Source organism: Schistocerca gregaria, chromosome 10, assembly GCF_023897955.1.
Source record: "Schistocerca gregaria isolate iqSchGreg1 chromosome 10, iqSchGreg1.2, whole genome shotgun sequence".
NCBI lineage: Eukaryota > Metazoa > Arthropoda > Insecta > Orthoptera > Acrididae > Schistocerca > Schistocerca gregaria.
Window position 1 is genome coordinate 73,691,191 of NC_064929.1, and position 20,437 is coordinate 73,711,627.

A 20,437-nucleotide genomic window follows, 5' to 3' on the forward strand; every position below is an offset into this window, starting at 1 on the left:
TTATTGGTTATTTTGCCAGTAAGCAAAACTATTGTACTTCTCTCTTGTATGTTTTTCTGTGATCTGGTGGATCCTAATATCTGTCTATAAGTTTTACTAAATTTCGGCAACTGTATAAGCCGTGTTTCAGTCACTAATAGAATATACCGAAACAGCATTATTTGGATGGAACATGACCTTGATAAGGATTGGTCCTTCACACAAAAGACAAAATTTCTTTGTTTGTTTATCAGATTTGAAAGTCAATTGATTACGAACCAGCCCCATACCCCCCACACTGAGTGTGACTGATACACCCCGATTCAAGTGTTTCTTTCTGATTTCATGTACTTTGTGCAGTTGACCGTGAATATTTTTCCTGGTTACTTCTTCTGACATAGTTTCTTTCTCTGGCAAAGTCATCGTTCGCAACAGCATTCTGCCTCATTTAGCAGACCACCTACTTCATTGGGTACCATTAGTGCTGTGGAAACCAGCAAGTCATTTAATACTTTTTCTAATTCCACAACTAGTTTTGTCCACTTCCAGTGTCTTTCCAAACAGTGAATTCCTGTCAAACACCATAATTCTCTCATGTTTCTTTCTAGTGGGTTCACCTGAGGATACAAATTGGATATCAGTAAGTGTTTCACTCCTTCACATGCTAAAAATTGCTTTAAGATTTTTGACACATATTGTTTATCACAATCAAACAAGAAGTGGCTTGGTTACAAGTGTGATTCAAATAATGGTCTTTTAAACATCTGTTTGAGTAGTGATGTACCTTATTGGATATAACTTCAATAACCTAGACCAGTATTCTAATGTTACAAAGCTATATGTTAGACCTACCCAGTTGCGAGGCAGTGGACCGCAAAAATTGAATCACCAAAGTCCTATAAGCTGGTAAGTATTATACTGTACAATTCAGGATGTTTGGATGTTGTGCTTACTTTCATTTCCTGACACATAGTGCACCTTCATAGAGTTCTTTTGGTTTGATGAGTCGCGTTCATAAATATAAGGGCTTTTTTTTCTTTCCTCATAGCCAGCAGTTCATACGAATGAGTAGATGAAAATCGGAGGGAACCAAGTCTGGACTGTATGGTGGTTGATCAAATGGTTCCCATTGAAACGCTGCAAGAGCATCTTTGATGTTGCTGCAGTGTGTGGCTGACCATTGTCATGAAGAAGGACAATGTCTGGTGGTGACATTCCTCTTCATATGTTTTCAATTACATTTTGTAGGTGCTGAAGAGTCACACTGTAAGAGGCTGCAGTGATCACCATGTTATGTTTCATGAATTCCACCAACAAAAATACTTTTTGGTCCCAGAATGAAGCAGTCATACACTTTCTGAAGGAGAAAGTTCACTTCCACTTCCTTGATTTACTCAGGAAATGAGAATGTGTCCACTGCTCTTTAGTCCCTTCATTTTCGAAATGGGCCCATGTCTCCTCTGATGTGATAATTTTGTTCAGAAATTCTTCTTTATCTTGATAGTGCCGCAGAAATATTGAGGCAGCATCCATTCACTGTGTTTTGTGATGGTAGGATAGCATCTTGGGAACCCATCTTACACAGGGTTTGCGGTACTGAAGTCTCTCACTCGCAGTTGTGTAGAGAGCTGACCTTGAAATTTCGAGAAAAACGAATCACTCAACAATGAAATTGCGAACTGACAGTTTTCTTGAGTTGTATAATCCACGCACTGAACAAGATCATTGGTTAAATACACACTACCTTCCCTGACTGTCTGCATCATGAATGTCTGTACAGTGAGAGACAACCAGATTGCCCGGCCCGAATAATTTAGAGTCCAGGAAGAGACCATTGCACAAGCCCAAGTTCAGAAGTGTCAGTGTTCACAACTCTAGCCGTCTGTGGAGCTTCAGCATGGAGCTTATATTGTCAAATAGAAGCAGTATAATAGTTAGGGTGCAGTGTATATTGTGATTCATTGCAATTTAACTCATTGTATTATTTCCTTTGAAAATCATTATTCGAGCATGTAGAAGCAGTTGAAATATAAGAATTCCACGTCGATAGGATTACTATAATGTCAAGTGTTTCACATTTGATTCAACAGGAATTTAAAGGACGACGAACATTCAAATCTAAATGGAGTCCATTGTCTTTCTTTTTTATTATTATTATTTTTTTTAACCAGTGCAGGTAATATTTTAACTTTAAATTGATACAAATTGTGCATCTGTATGCTTTTCTAGATTCCACATTGTTTCAAAAGATTTGATTTTATAACAGAGTCTCCTTTAAACAAGCAGACAAACGGTCATAGTATAAATGTTGAAAATGACTGTATTACGTGTAATTACTTAGGCCATCCTCTCTATAGTTTTCAGCTAAGAGAAATGTATCAGCTGATTGGCATATTTTCTAAATCGTTCCACCTGGTTTACATGAGCTAATGGATGTGGCTTCCAGTATTTTGTTTTCAATTCTGAAACTACAGCAGGCCTATTCAACCGTTATGCCAAAAAGAAGAATGGTAGCTCCTTGGTAGTGTGTCAGCCTACTGTACTGTTAGCCGTAATACGTGTCAAATTGAATCTCACAGCAGCTTTTTTCTTTTCAATCTCATCGCAAATGCTTTGTGCTTTATTTACTTTTTGTAATTAAATTATATTTTCTTTTTTACTTTTTTCAGTATTCTCTTCAGTAAATGACTAATTATAATTTGTAACAGTAAAAATAATCAATTATTGATAGTATAATGTAAGTGGATAGATAAGAAATCTGCTCACCAAGAGGTGGCAAGTAACACACAGTGGATCCTTCTGCTGGCAAATTAGTTGAAGAGGAAGAAAGAGGAGTGAAGAAAAAGGACTGTAGAGGTTTAAGAAAAGGCGCACAGTTCAGAAAAGTCACCCAGAACACCGGGTCAAGGGAGGCTTATTGGACAGGTTGAGAAGGAAAGACTAGATTTGAAATGTGTCACTGGCCACTGGCTCCGAAAGCTTGTATGTGTGTTCTCCTTCCACCGCTTGCCGAGTAGATTTTTTATCTGTCCACTTACATTAATTACGGTTTGTGAATTTTACATCTAAAAATAATCTTCATGTTGAAGGTAATATTTATCTGGCCCCACATAACAATAAAAATAACTTTCCTTGGATGCTGATATTCATCTGACCTCCCATAAAAATACAATTAATAGTGTTGACCTGATAACCTTGTATGTCTTTTACAGAAAAATGAAATAAAATAAAATGAAGAGTAGGCTATGTATAGCTTCAGTATTTTGTTCACATGCTGCTGACATCAAGAACAGCTTTAATCCTTCGAGGCATAGAATTTACAAGAGTATGGAAAAAGGTCTTCATCCATGGCAATTCTCTCCCATAGGGCATTCACAGTTCCTGGAGAAGGTTCTGACCAATGTTCAACAGAGTCTTCTTAAGTTGAGCCCATATATGCTGCTTCATGGCAATGCTGTCACACACTGCACCAGCAATAAAGACGCTCCTGCAGTGTTTCAATGGGAAGTGTTTGATCAACCACCGTACAGTCCAGACTTGGTTCCCTTGTGATTTTCGTCTATTCACTCGTATGAACTGCTGGCTATGGGTTTGAGACCAGGTGACTTTTTAGCCCACATAAGGCACTGAATAATGTTGTGCCTCCTTTGAAACCATCTCCGAATAGTAATGCTAGTGTGTGATGGACAATTCTCATATTGGTAAATGAGATTTACTTCAGGGTACCAATGTTGAGCTCCAGGGATGATTACATTTCCAAGGAAACGTTCATAGCGTGCTGAATTCAACTTGCTTTCGATACGTTCTAAAGTTCCTGCACCCATATGAGATACCCAGTGCCAACATTTCACGTTTATGCATCTGCTTCTAGTGTGTGCGGCCATGAAGCACATGTCATATCGTTGCCACTCTGTGTGAAAAGCAAGTGCAGGACTGTGCTTGTAGACTCAGTTGTGCACTTGTCGGAGAAAGTGACTTTCCTCCAATTGACACCTTTCCAGGAACTCTCCATTGCTAGTCTGTCCACAGCTTGTTCATCAGACAATGGTTCTTTTATAAGAGCGTGAGAGAACCTGACTCTGTGGTCCTTTAATCTTCTGAGAGTAGGTTTCAATGAGCCCGGGAAATGTGAAGCTCTCCTTAGTTCCCAGATGATGGACAAAGGAGTATTCTGGACTGTCCTGACCAATTCTTCATCTCATCTCCATGTAGATACTTGTGGTCATCCAGGTGTTGGATGTCTTGCTATCTGACCATTAACTCTGAATTATCTAATGTCTCCCCTTGCTGTGGAAGCATCAACACCATTATGGCATCGTGCCTCAGATGCACTTACACCATTTTCAAAGAGAGCATTATTTGCTTGTGAACATTTAGCCATTTTAAAGCAGACCTACGAAGTATGCCAATCAGCGGATATATGTACCTTAGCTGAAAACAGCGGCGGTCGAAGTAATTACAAATAAGTACATCCATTTTCAATATTTTCACTATGACCATTTGTCTGTTTGTTTAAAGATTAGACTATTATAAAATGCAATCTTTTGAAAGAATGGGGAACCTAGAAAAGTGTACAACTGTACAATTTCTGGGGAATTACGGTTTAAAATATTACCAGCACAAGTCTAAATAAAAAAAAAGATTATTGACTCCAGTTAGATTCGAATGCTCATCCTTTATGTACCTAAACTGTCAGCCTATGCACTCGGCCTTTGAAACGGATGTGAAACGCTCATCGTTGTGGTAATTCAACCAACATGGAATTCTTATATTTCAACCATTTCTAAGTGCTCAAATAATGATTTTCAAAAGAAATTATGTGACGAGTTAAACTGCTATGAATCTCGATGTATACTGTATTCTAACTATTGTATTGCTTCTATTTTACAATACAAACACAAAGCTGAATCTCCACATATCACTGGAGTTGTAACACTGACACTTCTGAACTTTGGCATGTGCAATGCTCTGTTCTTGGACACTATATTATTTGGGCCAGGCAATCATTTGCCTCTCATTGTACATCACGCTTCAAAGTTCCTACACTATTGCCACACTTTGCTGTCGCTCATGACTATTTCACCGTACACAGTATTGAATTTTGACTCCATTGCACCCCTCAGAATGAAGAAAGCAATTTACAGCACACACTTCACACTTGGCGGGAGGCTATGTTGTTCTAGTCATGTTTACATGCTCACTGTGCATTCAGACCTGACAAGTGAGATGTGATGTAATCAACAGGCTTACCTCCAAAGTGGGCTTGGCACATAGGCACTTGCTAGTGTCCTTCTGTCAAATCTATAGTACTAATCTTGTCAAAAGTTTTTCAGAAGTGGGTGGTCAGTCTATCTTCTTTTATTATACAATTAAGGGCTACAGCATCCAGCACCACTTACTGAACCATCAGCTTTCTTCAAAGCTAGTAAAAGACTGTTGTAATTGAACTCTGTTTTTGTGTTGTTTCCAATTGCTCCATACACACTCTTTCTTTTTGTACGGTGGGTTTAGCTGCTATTGGGCTAGGGTACACTTTTATAAAAATGGCGTGTGCTTTTTTTTTTATGTGAGACACTCACAAGATACTTCATATTGACTCAGAAAACGGACAAGATGTGACACTTATTCAGTGTTGTTTTATCATAATTCACTTTTAAAAAGCCATATTCTACAGTAGCATCTTCCTCATTGCTCTACTTGCCCTTTTTTCTTTGTTATGTTTCAGTTATCATAAAGGACATGTCACTGGTAAACCAGCTTTAATAACTTTTAAACTAGAATAAGATAAGGGTAGCTCATTTTTTATTAACCAACATTCCTTACATTCCCTTTCACATGTAAAATATGCTTTGCTAAAATCAACAATAGTATGATGAGTCATTATCCAATTGACACCCAAAATGAAATTTGTATTTGTAGAGTCCAGCACAAGCATGGGTTGCTCTAATTCTAGTCATACTTTTTTAAACCTAACTATTATTTTCACTAGATATTGTTAAGTAGGGAAGCCACTTACTCATGCTTCATCTTCAAAATAACTTATTTATAGTACTTATATCACTACTTGAGTCGAGTACTATTGTGGAGGTAAAATAGTCCCCCATTCGGATCTCCGGGCGGGGACTACTCAGGAGGACGTCGTTATCAGGAGAAAGAAAAAGAAAGAAAACTGGCGTTCTACGGATCAGAGCGTGGAATGTCAGATCCCTTAATCGGGCAGGTAGGTTAGAAAATTTAAAAAGGGAAATGGATAGGTTATAGTTAGAGATAATGGGAATTAGTGAAGTTCAGTGGCAGGAAGAAAAAGACTTTTGGTCAGGTGAATACAGGGCTATAAATACAAAATCAAATAGGGGTAATGCAGGAGTAGGTTTAATAATGAGTAAGAAATTAGGAATGCGGGTAAGCTACTACAAACAGCATAGTGAACGCATTATTGTGGCCAAGATAGATACGAAGCCCACGCCTACCACAGTAGTACAAGTTTATATGCCAACTAGCTCTGCAGATGATGAAGAAATTGGTGAAATGTATGATGAGATAAAAGAAATTATTCAGGTAGTGAAGGGAGACTAAAATTTAATAGTCATGAGAGACTGGAATTCGAGATTAGGAAAAGGGAGAGAAGGAAACATAGTAGGTGAATATGAATTCGGTGTAAGAAACGAAAGAGGAAGGCGTCTGGTAGAATTTTGCACAGAGCATAACTTAATCATAGCTAACACTTTGTTCACGAATCATAAAAGAAGGTTGTATACATGGAATAACCCTGGAGATACTAAAAGGTATCAGATAGATTATATAATGGTAAGACAGAGATTTAGGAACCAGGTTTTAAATTGTAAGACATTTCCAGAGGCAGATGTGGACACTGACCACTATCTATTGGTTATGAACTGCAGATTAAAACTGAAGAAACTGCAAAAAGGTGGGAATTTAAGCTGGATAAACTGACTCAACCAGAGGTTGTACAGAGTTTCAAGGAGAGCACAAGGGAACAATTGACAGGAATGGGGGAAAGAAATACAATAGAAGAAGAATGGGTAGCTCTGAGAGATGAAGTCGTGAAGGCAGCAGAGGATCAAGTAGGTAAAAAGACAAGGACTAGTAGAAATCCTTGGGTAGCAGAAGAGATATTAATTTAATTGATGAAAGGAGAAAATATAAAAATGCAGTAAATGAAGCAGGCAAAAAGGAATATAAACGTCTCAAAATGAGATCAACAGGAAGTGCAAAGCGGCTAAGCAGGCATGGCTAGAGGACAAATGTAAGGATGTAGAAGCATGTATCACTAGAGGTAAGATAGATACTGCCTACAGGAAAATTAAAGAGACCTTCGGAGAGAAGAGAACCACGTGTATGAATATCAAGAGCTCAGATGGAAACCCAGTCTAAGCAAAGAAGGGAAATCAGATAGGTGGAAGGAGTATGTAGAGGGTCTATACAAGGGCGATGTACTTGAGGACAATATTATGGAAATGGAAGAGGATGTAGATGAAGATGAAATGGGAGATACGATACTGTGTGAAGAGTTTGATAGAGAACTGAAAGACCTGAGTCGAAACAAGGCCCCGGGAGTAGACAACATTCCATTGGAACTACTGATGGCCTTGGGAGAGCCATCTGGTGGGCAAGATGTATGAGACAGGCGAAAAACCCTCAGACTTCAAGAATAATATAATAATTCCAACCCCAAAGAAAGCAGGTGTTGACAGATGTGAAAATTACCGAATTATCCGTTTAATAAGTCACAGCTGCAAAATACTAATGCGAATTCTTTACAGACGAATGGAAAAACTGGTAGAAGCCGACCTCGGGGAAGATCAGTTTGGATTCCGTAGAAATGTTGGAACATGTGAGGCAATACTGACCCTATGACTTACTTTAGAAGCTAGGTTAAGGAAAGGCAAACCTACCATTTCTAGCATTTGTAAACTTATAAAAGCATTTGACAATGTTTACTGGAATACTCTCATTCAAATTCTGAAGGTGACAGGAGTAAAATACAGGGAATGGAAGGCTACTTACAATTTGTACAGAAACCAGATGGCAGTTATGAAAGTCGAGGGGGCATGAAAGGGAAGCAATGGTTGGGAAGGGGCTGAGACAGTTGTAGCCTCTCCCCAATGTTCTTCAATTTGTATATTGAGCAAGCAGTAAAAGAAACAAAAGAAAAATTCGAAGTAGGTATTAAAATCTATGGAGAAGAAATAAAAACTCTGAGGTTCCCCGATGACATTGTAATTTTGTCAGACACAGCAAAGGACTTGGAAGAGCAGTTGAACGGAATGGACAGTGTCTTGAAGGGAGGATATAAGATGAACATAAACAAAAGCAAACTGAGGTTAATGGAATGTAGTCTAATTGAGTCGGGTGATGCTGAGGGAATTAGATCAGGAAAGAAGACACTTAAAGTGGTAAAGCAGTTTTGCTATTTGGGGAACAAAATAACTGATGATGGTTGAAGTAGAGAGGATATAAAATGTAGACTGGCAATGGTAAGGAAAGCATTTCTGAAGAAGAGAAATTGGTTAACATCGAGTATAGATTTGAGTGTCAGGAAGTCTTTTCTGAAAGTATTTGTATGGAGTGTAGCCATGTGTGGAAGTGAAACATGGACGATAAATAGTTTGGACAAGAAGAGAATAGAAGCTTTCGAAATGTGGTACTACAGAAGAATGCTGAAGATTATATGGCTGGACCACATAACTTATGAGGGGGTACTGAATAGGGTTGGGGAGAAGAGAAATTTGTGGCACAACTTGACTAGAAGAAGGAATTGGTTAGTAGGACATGTGTTGAGGCATGAAGGGATCACCAATTTAGTATTGGAGGACAGCGTGGAGGGTAAAAATCGTAGAGGGAGACCAAGAGATGAATACACTAAGCAGATTCAGAAGGATGTAGGTTGCAGTAGGTACTGGGAGGTGAAGAAGCTTGCACAGGATAGCGTATCATGGAGAGCTGCATCAAACCAGTCTCAGGACTGAAGACAACAACAACAACAACAACAACAACAACATATTCTGTCACCATTATTCTTATGATAAACCTTTGAATTTTAATTATGATTCACATTAGTCGAATTTCTATCTTGGCACGAGTGAGAATACTCTCGCAAATGTCATTTCTGTATTTAATTTTTATTTGGTAACACACTGCCAGTTGGCGTTGCATTGATTTCCTTATCCCTGTTATAACCTTTGGGAGGCCACAATTGATTTTTATTCTCGTTTTCCAACTTTGTAACATTTTTATTATAAATAATCTAATTCTGCTGACGCTTCAGTTCCTTCTTCTTGTAATAGACTCTCCTTTGCATTAAAAAATAGCCTACTGGTACCCACTTTCTCTAATCATATTCCCATATTGGCACATCCCCATATTTTAATTTGTCTAAATGCCACACTAAAAATTGTCAGAAACCTACCCAATCTGAGTGGTAAGATGTGTACACATGCAGCTCCAACCTTAGCTTACACTGAGCTTTTTCTGACCAATAATTAATTTTAAGCTGGCTCTCCAATTCACTATAGATCAGAGTTTTCAAACTGTGCATGGTGGCTACCAGGGATGTCACAGGTGTACAATAGGGGCACCACGGTGGTTTAGAAAAATAATAGTTTGGTTTGCTGGTTTTCTGAGTAAGCAAAGAGTGCGTGCTGTATTGGTGATATCTATCACTGTCATTACTATAGCACCTTATAGATGGCAGATTAGTATTATGAAAGGAAGAGTTGGATGATAAAGATACTGATTACTTTCTCTCTGCTCTTTGCACAGTTTTATAAGGCTATGTTTTTCGGTTGAGAGAAGGATGGAAGTCTGTGTTTGTGGCTCATTTAAACGAACTCGGAGATTACTTTCTGAAGTATTTTCCAGAAGTTGATTGCTTTGCAACATTTGGCAGACGTCAACAGGAAAAACAGATCACAAAAGAATATGAAGAAAGATGTGAGTCACAATCCCCAAGTTTTGCTGAGATGCGAAGAACTGGTGATGAAGAAGCAGTCTCATCCTTCCCATTGATTTTGTTGCAAGAATAAGATTTAAGAACATCATATTGACTAAAATGGGTTATGTCAGCAGTTAGTTAAAAAACAACTCTTATTAATTTTTTGGAAACGTAAGATTATTTACCCCACATTTCAATTGGCTGTGGGTGTTTATGTTCAAAATTCATCACAATGTAACATCCCCAGTGGAGGGCTTCACCCTATAAATGAGTACTTACAAAGTGAATACTCCACAGATCATTCAGGAAAGGCTCCCTTAAAGTATTTAAGTAAAATTATGGGATGTTCCTCCATTTGGCTTAAATGTGGAGAATCCGTGCACTACACATTTCCCTTCTCAAACTTTATTTCCTCCCATAGACTCTCTTTGTGTTCCAGTATATATTTTTTGACTTGAACCTTCTTATATTTAAGTTTTATTGCCAGGCCAATTACGCCACTCCCTGTCAACAACTGAATAAAATGCTCTGTAAGGTTCTTACCAATTTTATTATCTTCTGGAGTCATTAATGATTGTACTAAATGTCCTACACACTCAGATGTCATAATATGAGCATCAGTTTTTCTTTTATCAAAATTTTCAACTTCATTGAGTCATCTGTGAATTATATCCGTATCATGGTCTCTCTCTTACCTAGTCTAACCATGTTGTTCTCAACAATATGTGAAGGAGAGATTGCTACTCAGTATATAGAAGAGACGTTGAGTCGCAGACAGGCACAGTGAAAAAGACTGCTAAAGTTTTAAAACTTTCACACAAAGTCTTTCCTGTGCAATAGAAAACAAACACAAACTCACTTGGCGGAGGACTCTGAAAGCTTTAATATTTTAGCAGCTGTCTTTTTAATTGTGTGTTTCTGTGACTCAGTGCCTCCTTATATGGTGATTCATATTGTTATTATTCCATTCTGGACTTCGCATTATGTGACTTCCTTAGTGTCAGTCTTGCTGTTATGCTAACTGTAATATATCACAGAAAACTTGTCTTAACGGTTTTCGGCCATAAATAATGAATTTGCTCCACTTCTTTGAGAATTATATCTTCAGTGGTTTCCAATCACTCATCAAAACTTTACCATTCGTAGTAATATTATCTACTCCTATATCTTCTTAGACAGCTTGACCCTCCATCTGAGTCTTAGTGTCTTCTAGTGTCTTCTAGTCATGGATCAAGACTCTCAAACCTAGTATTTACTTAACCCTTCTGGAACCTGAATTTTTTCTGCAGGAAGGTAATTTTTTTCTTTGTGTGGCAATGCTCTTGGTTGATTCTTTTTATGATTTCAGATGCAAGATTTACACAAAAATATGTACTCGGTTTTAAAACATACTTTGTACACTCGGCTTAATTTTGTGGACTGAAATAACTAATTATGAAATATTTTCTTTTGTAATAAATAATAAAATATTCATTCAGTAATTACTGTGCAAAATAGCAAACCAACCAGATCAGTGTATTCTGGTGGTCACAAGCTGCTGTGGGCTGCTACACTGACTTGCTGATATTGTCGTAGTGATGCCCAACAATTCGCAGCACATTCACGAATGTGTACCTCAGGTTTCCATTGGGGAAAAATACCTGTGTTGGAGCTAACACACAGTAAAAGTTAATGTGCATAATTGTAGCAAGAGGATCTGAAAGGATTTAAGTTTGAAATTGACCCATTCTACTTTGAAATGTATTAAATTGCCCTTGGTGGCACTCAGACACATGAAATATTAGCTTCCATGATTTGTCTTCATCAACTACTGCCATTAGTAATGTTTGGTAACTTTATAGTCTCATAAAATTAATTAATCTAACAGAACACTAAATTTTTGAAACTACACATGGGAATACAGTCGGTTCTCAATTGCAGTCATATTGTGCTTGCTGTACACAGATCATACATTTACTTTGTTCCGGTACTTTGCCAATCCTGTAAATGAAATAGAACCCACCGGTTGATAATTCTGGAACAGGTCCCTACGGTTGTCGTCGTAGCGACTGCACTGCTCAACGTTGGTGCCCCTGATGACAACCCGTGGCAGCGGAACCCCCAATTGCAGCCACCGAAATGTGTAGCAGTTGACACGACATATAGGAGTTGTAGGTAAAGTTGCAATCTCAGCACGCCCAAGTTTCATTACCAAATAGGGGAAGATAGGTGCACTACTTCTTTTTTTTATGTACTTCCTCACAAGTTCTGCTCTCTTATCTCTTCTTTTCTTCCCTGCTATGTTTTCTTTCTTCTATTGGTGCACTGCATTTCCGTTATTTTACGCTTAAGTAAAAAATATTCTCTTTCTGTTATTCTCTATTTCATTCAATGTTTTGTTAAAATCTGCATGTTAAAGCTTTCACCTTTCACCCCACCTTCTTCTTCAAAACATTTAGTGTAAAAGCAAGATCTTAACATGGCCTCAAAGAAAGCTCTTATTGACTCTTTTTTTGCATCTGTTGCTTTATTCCAAAGGACTGAAAATGTGCTTCAGGCAATGGAAAATCCACACTGGAATATCAACACTATTATGAAAAGGTTAGTGTGCTACATACTGAATAGCAATCTATATTTTTCGTAATAATGTTGAAAATACACTTGTTTGTATTCGGTTTTTTGGACTACCAGTGCAAAGTTCTTAATGAACATCGTTACATGGTCATTACTTCTTGACTCTCAAAACTCTGGGTACTCTTCCCTACATAAATACACAGAAAAATTAAAGAAGTTTTATAGTAGCATTCATTTTTTTAGTCCATTTCTACGAAGTGCATGAGACTTCAGATGTTAGAGAAAAAACAGTGGCCTGTTGCATTTATTTCAAAGTTTGAACAGAACTATTACAAGAATCGTGTACCATACATCATGTCAGTAATTAAAACTTCCCACTGTTTCAATTGAATTTCTCTTCTACTTTGGTGGTCAATACTGACAAGCAGAGATCCCAGTGTTGGGATTGATATTTTGAAACCATCTGTTTGGTATTGTAGGTATCACACTCTGCAGCCATTCAGCCTGGTGATCTCTCATTTACAAATAATTGATTAAAAAAATCGGAAATTACCATGAGGCTCTACAGTTTTAAAAAGAGAGATGTTAATGCAGACATGTTGCAAAGCATAGTGTAGTACAAGCCTTATAGGTAGGAGATTGTGGGTTCAAATCTCATAAGCTGCTTTGAATTTTTTTATTTTTAAATCTTTATCAAAATGACTTTGATAATTATTTTTATTCAATTAAGAGGTTTAAATGTATTTTTTTTTTATTTCTATGCCTTTTACGTGTCTTATTAATCACTGATCTAACTTTCTCAATTGTTCTAATTTTTTCTTCCTATAAGTCTTTTTCCACTTGGAATCTTTGTGCATGTGATTTTAATTATTTACATGCAGTAACATCAATTTCATTTCTTCTGTTTCATCATCATACATTTTAGTTGTTGTTAATGAATTCATTATTTCTATTCCTCATTTTGCTTGAATTTGATTTTACTTATAGAGTAATCCCGTCTTTCATTTAAATCTTCATCTGCGTTATTTTGTCCTTAGTGCAATAAGAATTTATGATTTAAATGCTTATATGATGATACCAAACAAGATGATGTACTTCTTTTAACGAAAATTACGTTTTGATGCCATTGCATATATAAATAGATTATTTTGTCTGTTGCTTTTAACCAATAGGCTGGAATTTTCAGATGTTTAAATATTTTGATAAATACATAAAAATAATTATATCTAAAAACAAAGATCATGTAAATAAAATAGAAAGAAACTTCCACATGGGAAAAATATATTAAAAACAAAGATTCCAAGACTTACCAAGCGGGAAAGCGCCGGCAGACAGGCACAATGAACAAAACACACAAACACACACACAGAATTACTAGCTTTCGCAACCGATGGTTGCTTCTTCAGGAAGGAGAGGGAAAGACGAAAGGATGTGGGTTTTAAGGGAGAGGGTAAGGAGTCATTCCAATCCCGGGAGCGGAAAGACTTACCTTAGGGGAAAAAAAGGACAGGTGTACACACACACACACACACACACACACACACACACACACACACACACACACACACACACACACACACATCCATCCGCACATACACAGACACAAGCAGACATATTTAAAGGCAAAGAGTAAGGGCAGAGATGTCAGTCGAGGCGGAAGTACAGAGGCAAAGAAGTTGTTCAAAGACAGGTGAGGTATGAGCGGCGGCAACTTGAAATTAGCGGAGGTTGAGGCCTGGCGGATATCGAGAAGAGAGGATATACTGAAGGGCGAGTTCCCATCTCCGGAGTTCGGATAGGTTGGTGTTGGTGGGAAGTATCCAGATAACTTGGACGGTGTAACACTGCGCCAAGATGTGCTGGCCGTGCATCAAGGCATGTTTAGCGACAGGGTGATCCTCATTACCAACAAACACTGTCTGCCTGTGTCCATTCATGCGAATGGACAGTTTGTTGCTGGTCATTCCCACATAGAAAGCGTCACAGTGCAGGCAGGTCAGTTGGTAAATCACGTGGGTGCTTTCACACGTGGCTCTCCCTTTGATTGTGTACACCTTCCGGGTTACAGGACTGGAGTAGGTGGTGGTGGGAGGGTGCATAGGACAGGTTTTACACCGGGGGCGGTTGCAAGGGTAGGAACCAGAGGGTAGGGAAGGTGGTTTGGGGACTTCATAGGGATGAACCAAGAGGTTATGAAGGTTAGGTGGACGGCGGAAAGACACTCTTGGTGGAGTGGGGAGGATTTCATGAAGGATGGATCTCATTTCGGGGCAGAATTTTAGGAAGTCGTATCCCTGCTGGAGAGCCACATTCAAGGTCTGATCCAGTCCCGGGAAGTATTCTGTCACAAGTGGGGCACTTTTGGGGTTCTTCTGTGAGAGGTTCTGGGTTTGAGTGGATGAGGAAGTGGCTCTGGTTATCTGCTTCTGTACCAGGTTGGGAGGGTAGTTGCGGGATGCGAAAGCTGTTTTCAGGTTGTTGGTGTAATGGCTCAGGGATTCAGGACTGGAGCAGATTCGTTTGCCACGAAGGCCTAGGCTGTAGGGAAGGGACCGTTTGATGTGGAATGGGTGGCAGCTGTCATAATGGAGGTACTGTTGCTTGTTGGTGGGTTTGATGTGAACGGATGTGTGAAGCTGGCCATTGGGCAGATGGAGGTCAACATCTAGGAAAGTGCCGTGGGATTTGGAGTAGGACCAGGTGAATCTGATGGAACCAAAGGAGTTGAGGTTGGAGAGGAAATTCTGGAGTTGTTCTTCACTGTGAGTCCAGATCATGGAGATGTCGTCAGTAAATCTGTACCAAACTTTGGGTTGGCAGGCTTGGGTAACCAAGAAGGCTTCCTCTAAGCGACCCATAAATACGTTGGCATACGAGGGGGCCATCCTGGTACCCATGGATGTTCCCTTTAATTGTTGGTATGTCTGGCCTTCAAAAGTGAAGAAGTTGTGGGTCAGGATGAAGCTGGCTAGGTGACGAGGAAAGAGGTTTTAGGTAGGGTGGCAGGTGATCGGCGTGAAAGGAAGTGCTCCATCGCAGCGAGGCCCTGGACGTGTGGAATATTTGTGTATAAGGAAGTGGCATCAATGGTTACAAGGATGGTTTCTGGGGGTAACAGATTGGGTAAGGATTCCAGGCGTTCGAGAAAGTGGTTGGTGTCTTTGAGAAGGATGGGAGACTGCATGTAATGGGTTGAAGGTGGTGTTCTACGTAGGCAGAGATACATTCTGTGTGGGCTTGGCAACCAGCTACAGTAGGGTGGCCGGGATGATTGGGTTTGTGAATTTTAGGTATAAGGTAGAAGGTAGGGGTACGGGGTGTCGGTGGGGTCAGGAAGTTGATGGAGTCAGGTGAAAGGTTTTGTAGGGGGCCTAAGGTTCTGAGGATTCCTTGAAGCTCCGCCTGGACATCAGGAATGGGATTACCTTGGCAAACTTTGTATGTAGTGTTCCCTTGTCCACCGGAAGAATGACAATGGGTTGGTCAGCCTTCAGATCACGAATAGCCTGGACTTCAGCAGTGGTGATGTTGGGAGTAGGATTAAGGTTTTTTAAGAAGGCTCAATCTAGAAATAGTAGGGGTCAGTGAAGTGAAGTGGAAAGAAGACAAGGATTTCTGGTCAGATGAGTATCGGGTAATAACAACAACAGCAGAAAATGGTATAACAGGTGTAGGATTCGTTATGAATAGGAAGGTAGGGCAGAGGGTGTGTTACTGTGAACAGTTCAGTGACCGGGTTGTTCTAATCAGAATCGACAGCAGGCCAACACCGACAACGATAGTTCAGGTATACATGCCGACGTCGCAAGCTGAAGATGAACAGATAGAAAAAGTGTATGAGGATATTGAAAGGGTAATGCTGTATGTAAAGGGGGACGAAAATCTAATAGTCATGGGCGACTGGAATGCAGCTGTAGGGGAAGGAGCAGAAGAAAACGTTACAGGAGAATATGGGCTTGGGACAAAGAATGAAAGAGGAGAAAGACTAATTGAGTTCTGTAACAAGTTTCAGCTAGTAATAGCGAATACCCTGTTCAAGAATCACAAGAGGAAGAGGTATACTCGGAAAAGGCCGGAAGATACGGGAAGATTTCAATTAGATTGCATCATGGTCAGACAGTGATTCCGAAATCAGATATTGGATTGTAAGGTGTACCCAGGAGCAGATATAGACTCTGATCACAATATAGTAGTGATGAAGAGTAGGCTGAAGTTCAAGACATTAGTCAGGAAGAATCAATACGCAAAGAAGTGGGATACGGAAGTTCTAAGGAATGACGAGATACGTTTGAAGTTCTCTAATGCTATAGATACAGCAATAAGTAATAGTGCAGTAGGCAGCACAGTTGAAGAGGAATGGACATCTCTAAAAAGGGCCATCACAGAAGTTGGAAGAAAAACATAGGTACAAAGAAGGCAGCTGCAAAGAAACCATGGGTAACAGAAGAAATACTTCAGTTGATAGATGAAAGGAGGAAGTACAAACATGTTCCGGGAAAATCAGGAATACAGAAATACAAGTCGCTGAGGAATGAATTAATTAAGAAGCGCAGGGAAGCTAAGACGAAATGGCTGCAAGAAAAATGTGAAGACATCGAAAAAGATGTTTAGGGAAAGGGGTACAGTTCTGAAAAGTCACCCAAAATCCCCAGTCAGGGGAGACTTACCAGACGGTATGAGAAGGAAAGACTGATTGTTGGGGCTGCACAGGACGAGATTTGAAAACCTGATAGCTTAAAGGTGGTAGGAAGGGTAATATGCAAGACAGAGATTACTACTAAAACGTCATGCACAAATTAATAAGAGTGAAAAGCTAAGTGCATTGTATGTAACAGAAATGGAAAGGGAGGATGGCAAAAAATAGACAGGACAGAAAATGAAAGATGTAGAAAACTAAACTGGAGGGAAGAAAGGAGTAGTTACTGTAAAAAATGCTGATACGGAAGGTATTAACTAAATTAAGGCCAGGTGGATGACGAGAACCAAGGACATGTTGTAGTGCTAGTTTCCACCTGAGGAGTTCTGAGGAACTCGTGTCTGAGGGAAGAATCCAGCTACACACTTCTGTCTACAGGAGAGTTACTAACAAACAACAGTACTTACATTTTGACAGTTGCCATCCTTTCCACATCAAATGTTCCCTCCCATACAGCCATGGCATTTGGCGCAAACATATTTGTTCGGATGTAGACTCTTTATGGAAATACACCACCACTCTTCACTTCAGCCTTCTGTCCGTTTGTGTGTGTGTGCGCGCGCGCGAGTATATACCTATCCTTTTTTCCCCCTAAGGTAAGTCTTTCCGCTCCCGGGATTGGAATGACTCCTTATCCTCTCCCTTAAAACCCACATCCTTTCATCTTTGCTTTTCCTTCCCTCTTTCCTGACGAAGCAGCCGCCTGTTGCAAAAGCTTGAAATTCTGTGTGTGTGTTTTATTCATTGTGCCTATCTACCGGCGCTTTCCCGCTTGGTAAGTCTTGGAATCTTTGTTTTTAATATATTTTTCCCATGTGGTAGTTTCTTTCTATTTTATTTACATCATCATTAATTTGAAAGTTAACATTTGTCACATTTAGTATGAATACCAGCTCACCATTTTAATACTATAAAGATGAGAGTAAAGGAATTTTGAAATTGTGAAAAATATCTGTCAAGTACATCACTCAGTGTGACAAAATTTATTTGCTAATTGTTTATGCTTCTGATAAGTGCCTATTTAAGTGGATAAATCAGTGCCATTTGATAATAATGAGTGTTTTTGGTGCGAAAATGATTTTTGGGAATGTTCCCAACATCTTCGGTGCACTATAGAGAAGATAAAGCCACATTCATCAAGTCAATTTCATGTACACAGTTTCAGAATTAAAACATATTATGGCCTTTTTGTTAGAAACAAAGCTAGAACTTAACCATAAATCTGTACTTACATAGCTCAGTGAATGGTATAACATAGTTTTTGTTCATATTACTTGGTTACTACCTGTCAGTAAACACCGTAAAGCACTTGGTAGTGAATAGGGTTAAATTATCTTTCAGAAGGGTCACCAAATTACATCTCAGAGTGGATAACATTTTGTGACGCAATACTTAATTGTAATATTCTGTATAATTCGCTATTACTCTCTGTCCTACACTTCCACAACAATAATTAGTTATGATTATCTTTTGTAAATGTACACATTTCTGCACTCAGTTGAACTGAAATGTAATTTATTATTTTCTTTAACATAATTCTCCACTGCAGGGTCGCACAAAATGAAATTACATTTTCTCACTATAGGTCGGCGAGTTGGCAATGGAACTGTGGCGCCGAGAGATGATAATATCCACAGAGTCGCGCCTCATCCCGCAGTTGCTGGCAGCATACGCGGCCGACCGTGACGGTGACAGCCGCAATTCCGATGCACTGGCGGCAGCAGTGCGCTCTCTGGTCGCTGTAGAACAGTTTGCCCCGGCCTCGAATCGCGATTCACTGCACCTCTATAGGACCATCTTTGAGAAAAGGTACGGGAAAGTCACATTGTGGACACTGGTTTGTCATTAATAGTTACCCTCAACTACTCTTATACTGTTCTTGATCACTTGTTGGGCAAATGTAGTGGCTGCAGAATAACTTTAGAGAGGTCTGAGATGTTCCCAACTTACTCAGACTCAACAGTTCATTTCGAATGGGCCAGTGTGTGTATCCAGCAGAGAGTATGGTGTGGCTGTAAGCCTCTTACGGTATTGCTAATATCTGTACTGACTGCTGTAGGCAGCTGAGAAGAATGTGTGCAGGGGTTGAGGTGGGGAGCAGGAAAACAATCCTTTCCCCACTCACTTCTGCCCCCAGATGCTCACAGTCAGTGATACTGACCATCTGAAGTATATGGCCAGTGTCATTGTTTTTCTTTGTTCTTCATTTACGGTCTCCCATGTACGACATCATTGTTGAAGGGAAAAATTGTAGTGGATTGCGCATTCAGATATTAACACCCAAATTCTAAGCAAGAAACAGGCGAGGAACCCTACCATTGATGAAGTTGTAAATGAAGAAAAAAAAAACACTTTTACTGTGACGAGAAACAGATTTCTGTTGATTAAAACTGTTTGCCAGACTGGCACTTGAATACACAACTTGATACACTCGTTGAGGGCATTGCCTGTGAGAAGCAAGGCTCTGGGTTGGAGTCCTGGTCCACCACAAACTTTTGACATGTTAGGAAGCCTCAAAAACAGCACAAACTCCCCTGCAAAACGAAAGAGTCATTCTGGCATTTCAGTAGTTGCATGGAGAGTACTGGTATTAACAGACTAGTTTTTGATTAAAACTGGAAGAAAGTAGGCATGAGAAGAGAAGGAATGACATTCTCAAAGAATAAAAGAAGTTTGGACCGAAAGGAAATGCCAGTTAAAACCAAAGAAGCAGAAACAATGGTGATTTATCATAAACTCGGAAAGTGTTATTCAAAGTAAATTAATAAAATTGTTATTCCAAAAGCTACTAATAGTGTTACACACAAATGAAGAATTTTACTGACATTTTTCCAGAAATATCAATGCCTTGAAGAAGTGAAATGAATAATGTATTCACATGACTGAACCTCATTGAGTTAGTCACTGTTAGAATATTGATGGGGCACACACTTGCTCCAGAGTACATCACACTGTTCAGCTTACTGCTGCATTCCTGCATGCTTGTTCTGCTCAACAGTGGGCAATACTTATGCTTGTGGGGGACAAAAATGGCAGCTGCTGTAACTACCACCAGATGTCCCAGTGAGCATAAGGACTCGGCCATCAAGTGTACAGTTCAGGGGCACAGACCTTTGTCATAGAACAGGATTTTTTTGCCAAAAAAATGGAAACTTTATGTAGTAAAATTCCTTATATTAAACTGTGGATTTTAATATACCTGGGCCACTGAAACATGTCACTTCAAGGTCACTCCCCAAGTGCCGGAGAGGTGC

At 39.4% G+C, this 20,437-nt stretch overlaps 1 protein-coding gene across 8 annotated transcripts in view; it reads left to right on the forward strand.

The window, feature by feature from the left end:
* LOC126293263 (cullin-2-like) overlaps window positions 1-20,437 on the forward strand; it is a 119,337-nt gene that overhangs the window by 21,987 nt on the left and 76,913 nt on the right. For 7 of the 8 annotated variants that reach the window (XM_049986379.1, XM_049986381.1, XM_049986378.1 and 4 more), the window contains one exon: window positions 18,769-18,992. In XM_049986379.1, coding sequence (XP_049842336.1) covers window positions 18,769-18,992 — 224 coding nt within the window. Of the gene's footprint in view, window positions 1-11,957; window positions 12,089-18,768; window positions 18,993-20,437 lie in introns of all 8 variants that reach the window. The other variant, XM_049986383.1, reaches the window with a different exon arrangement.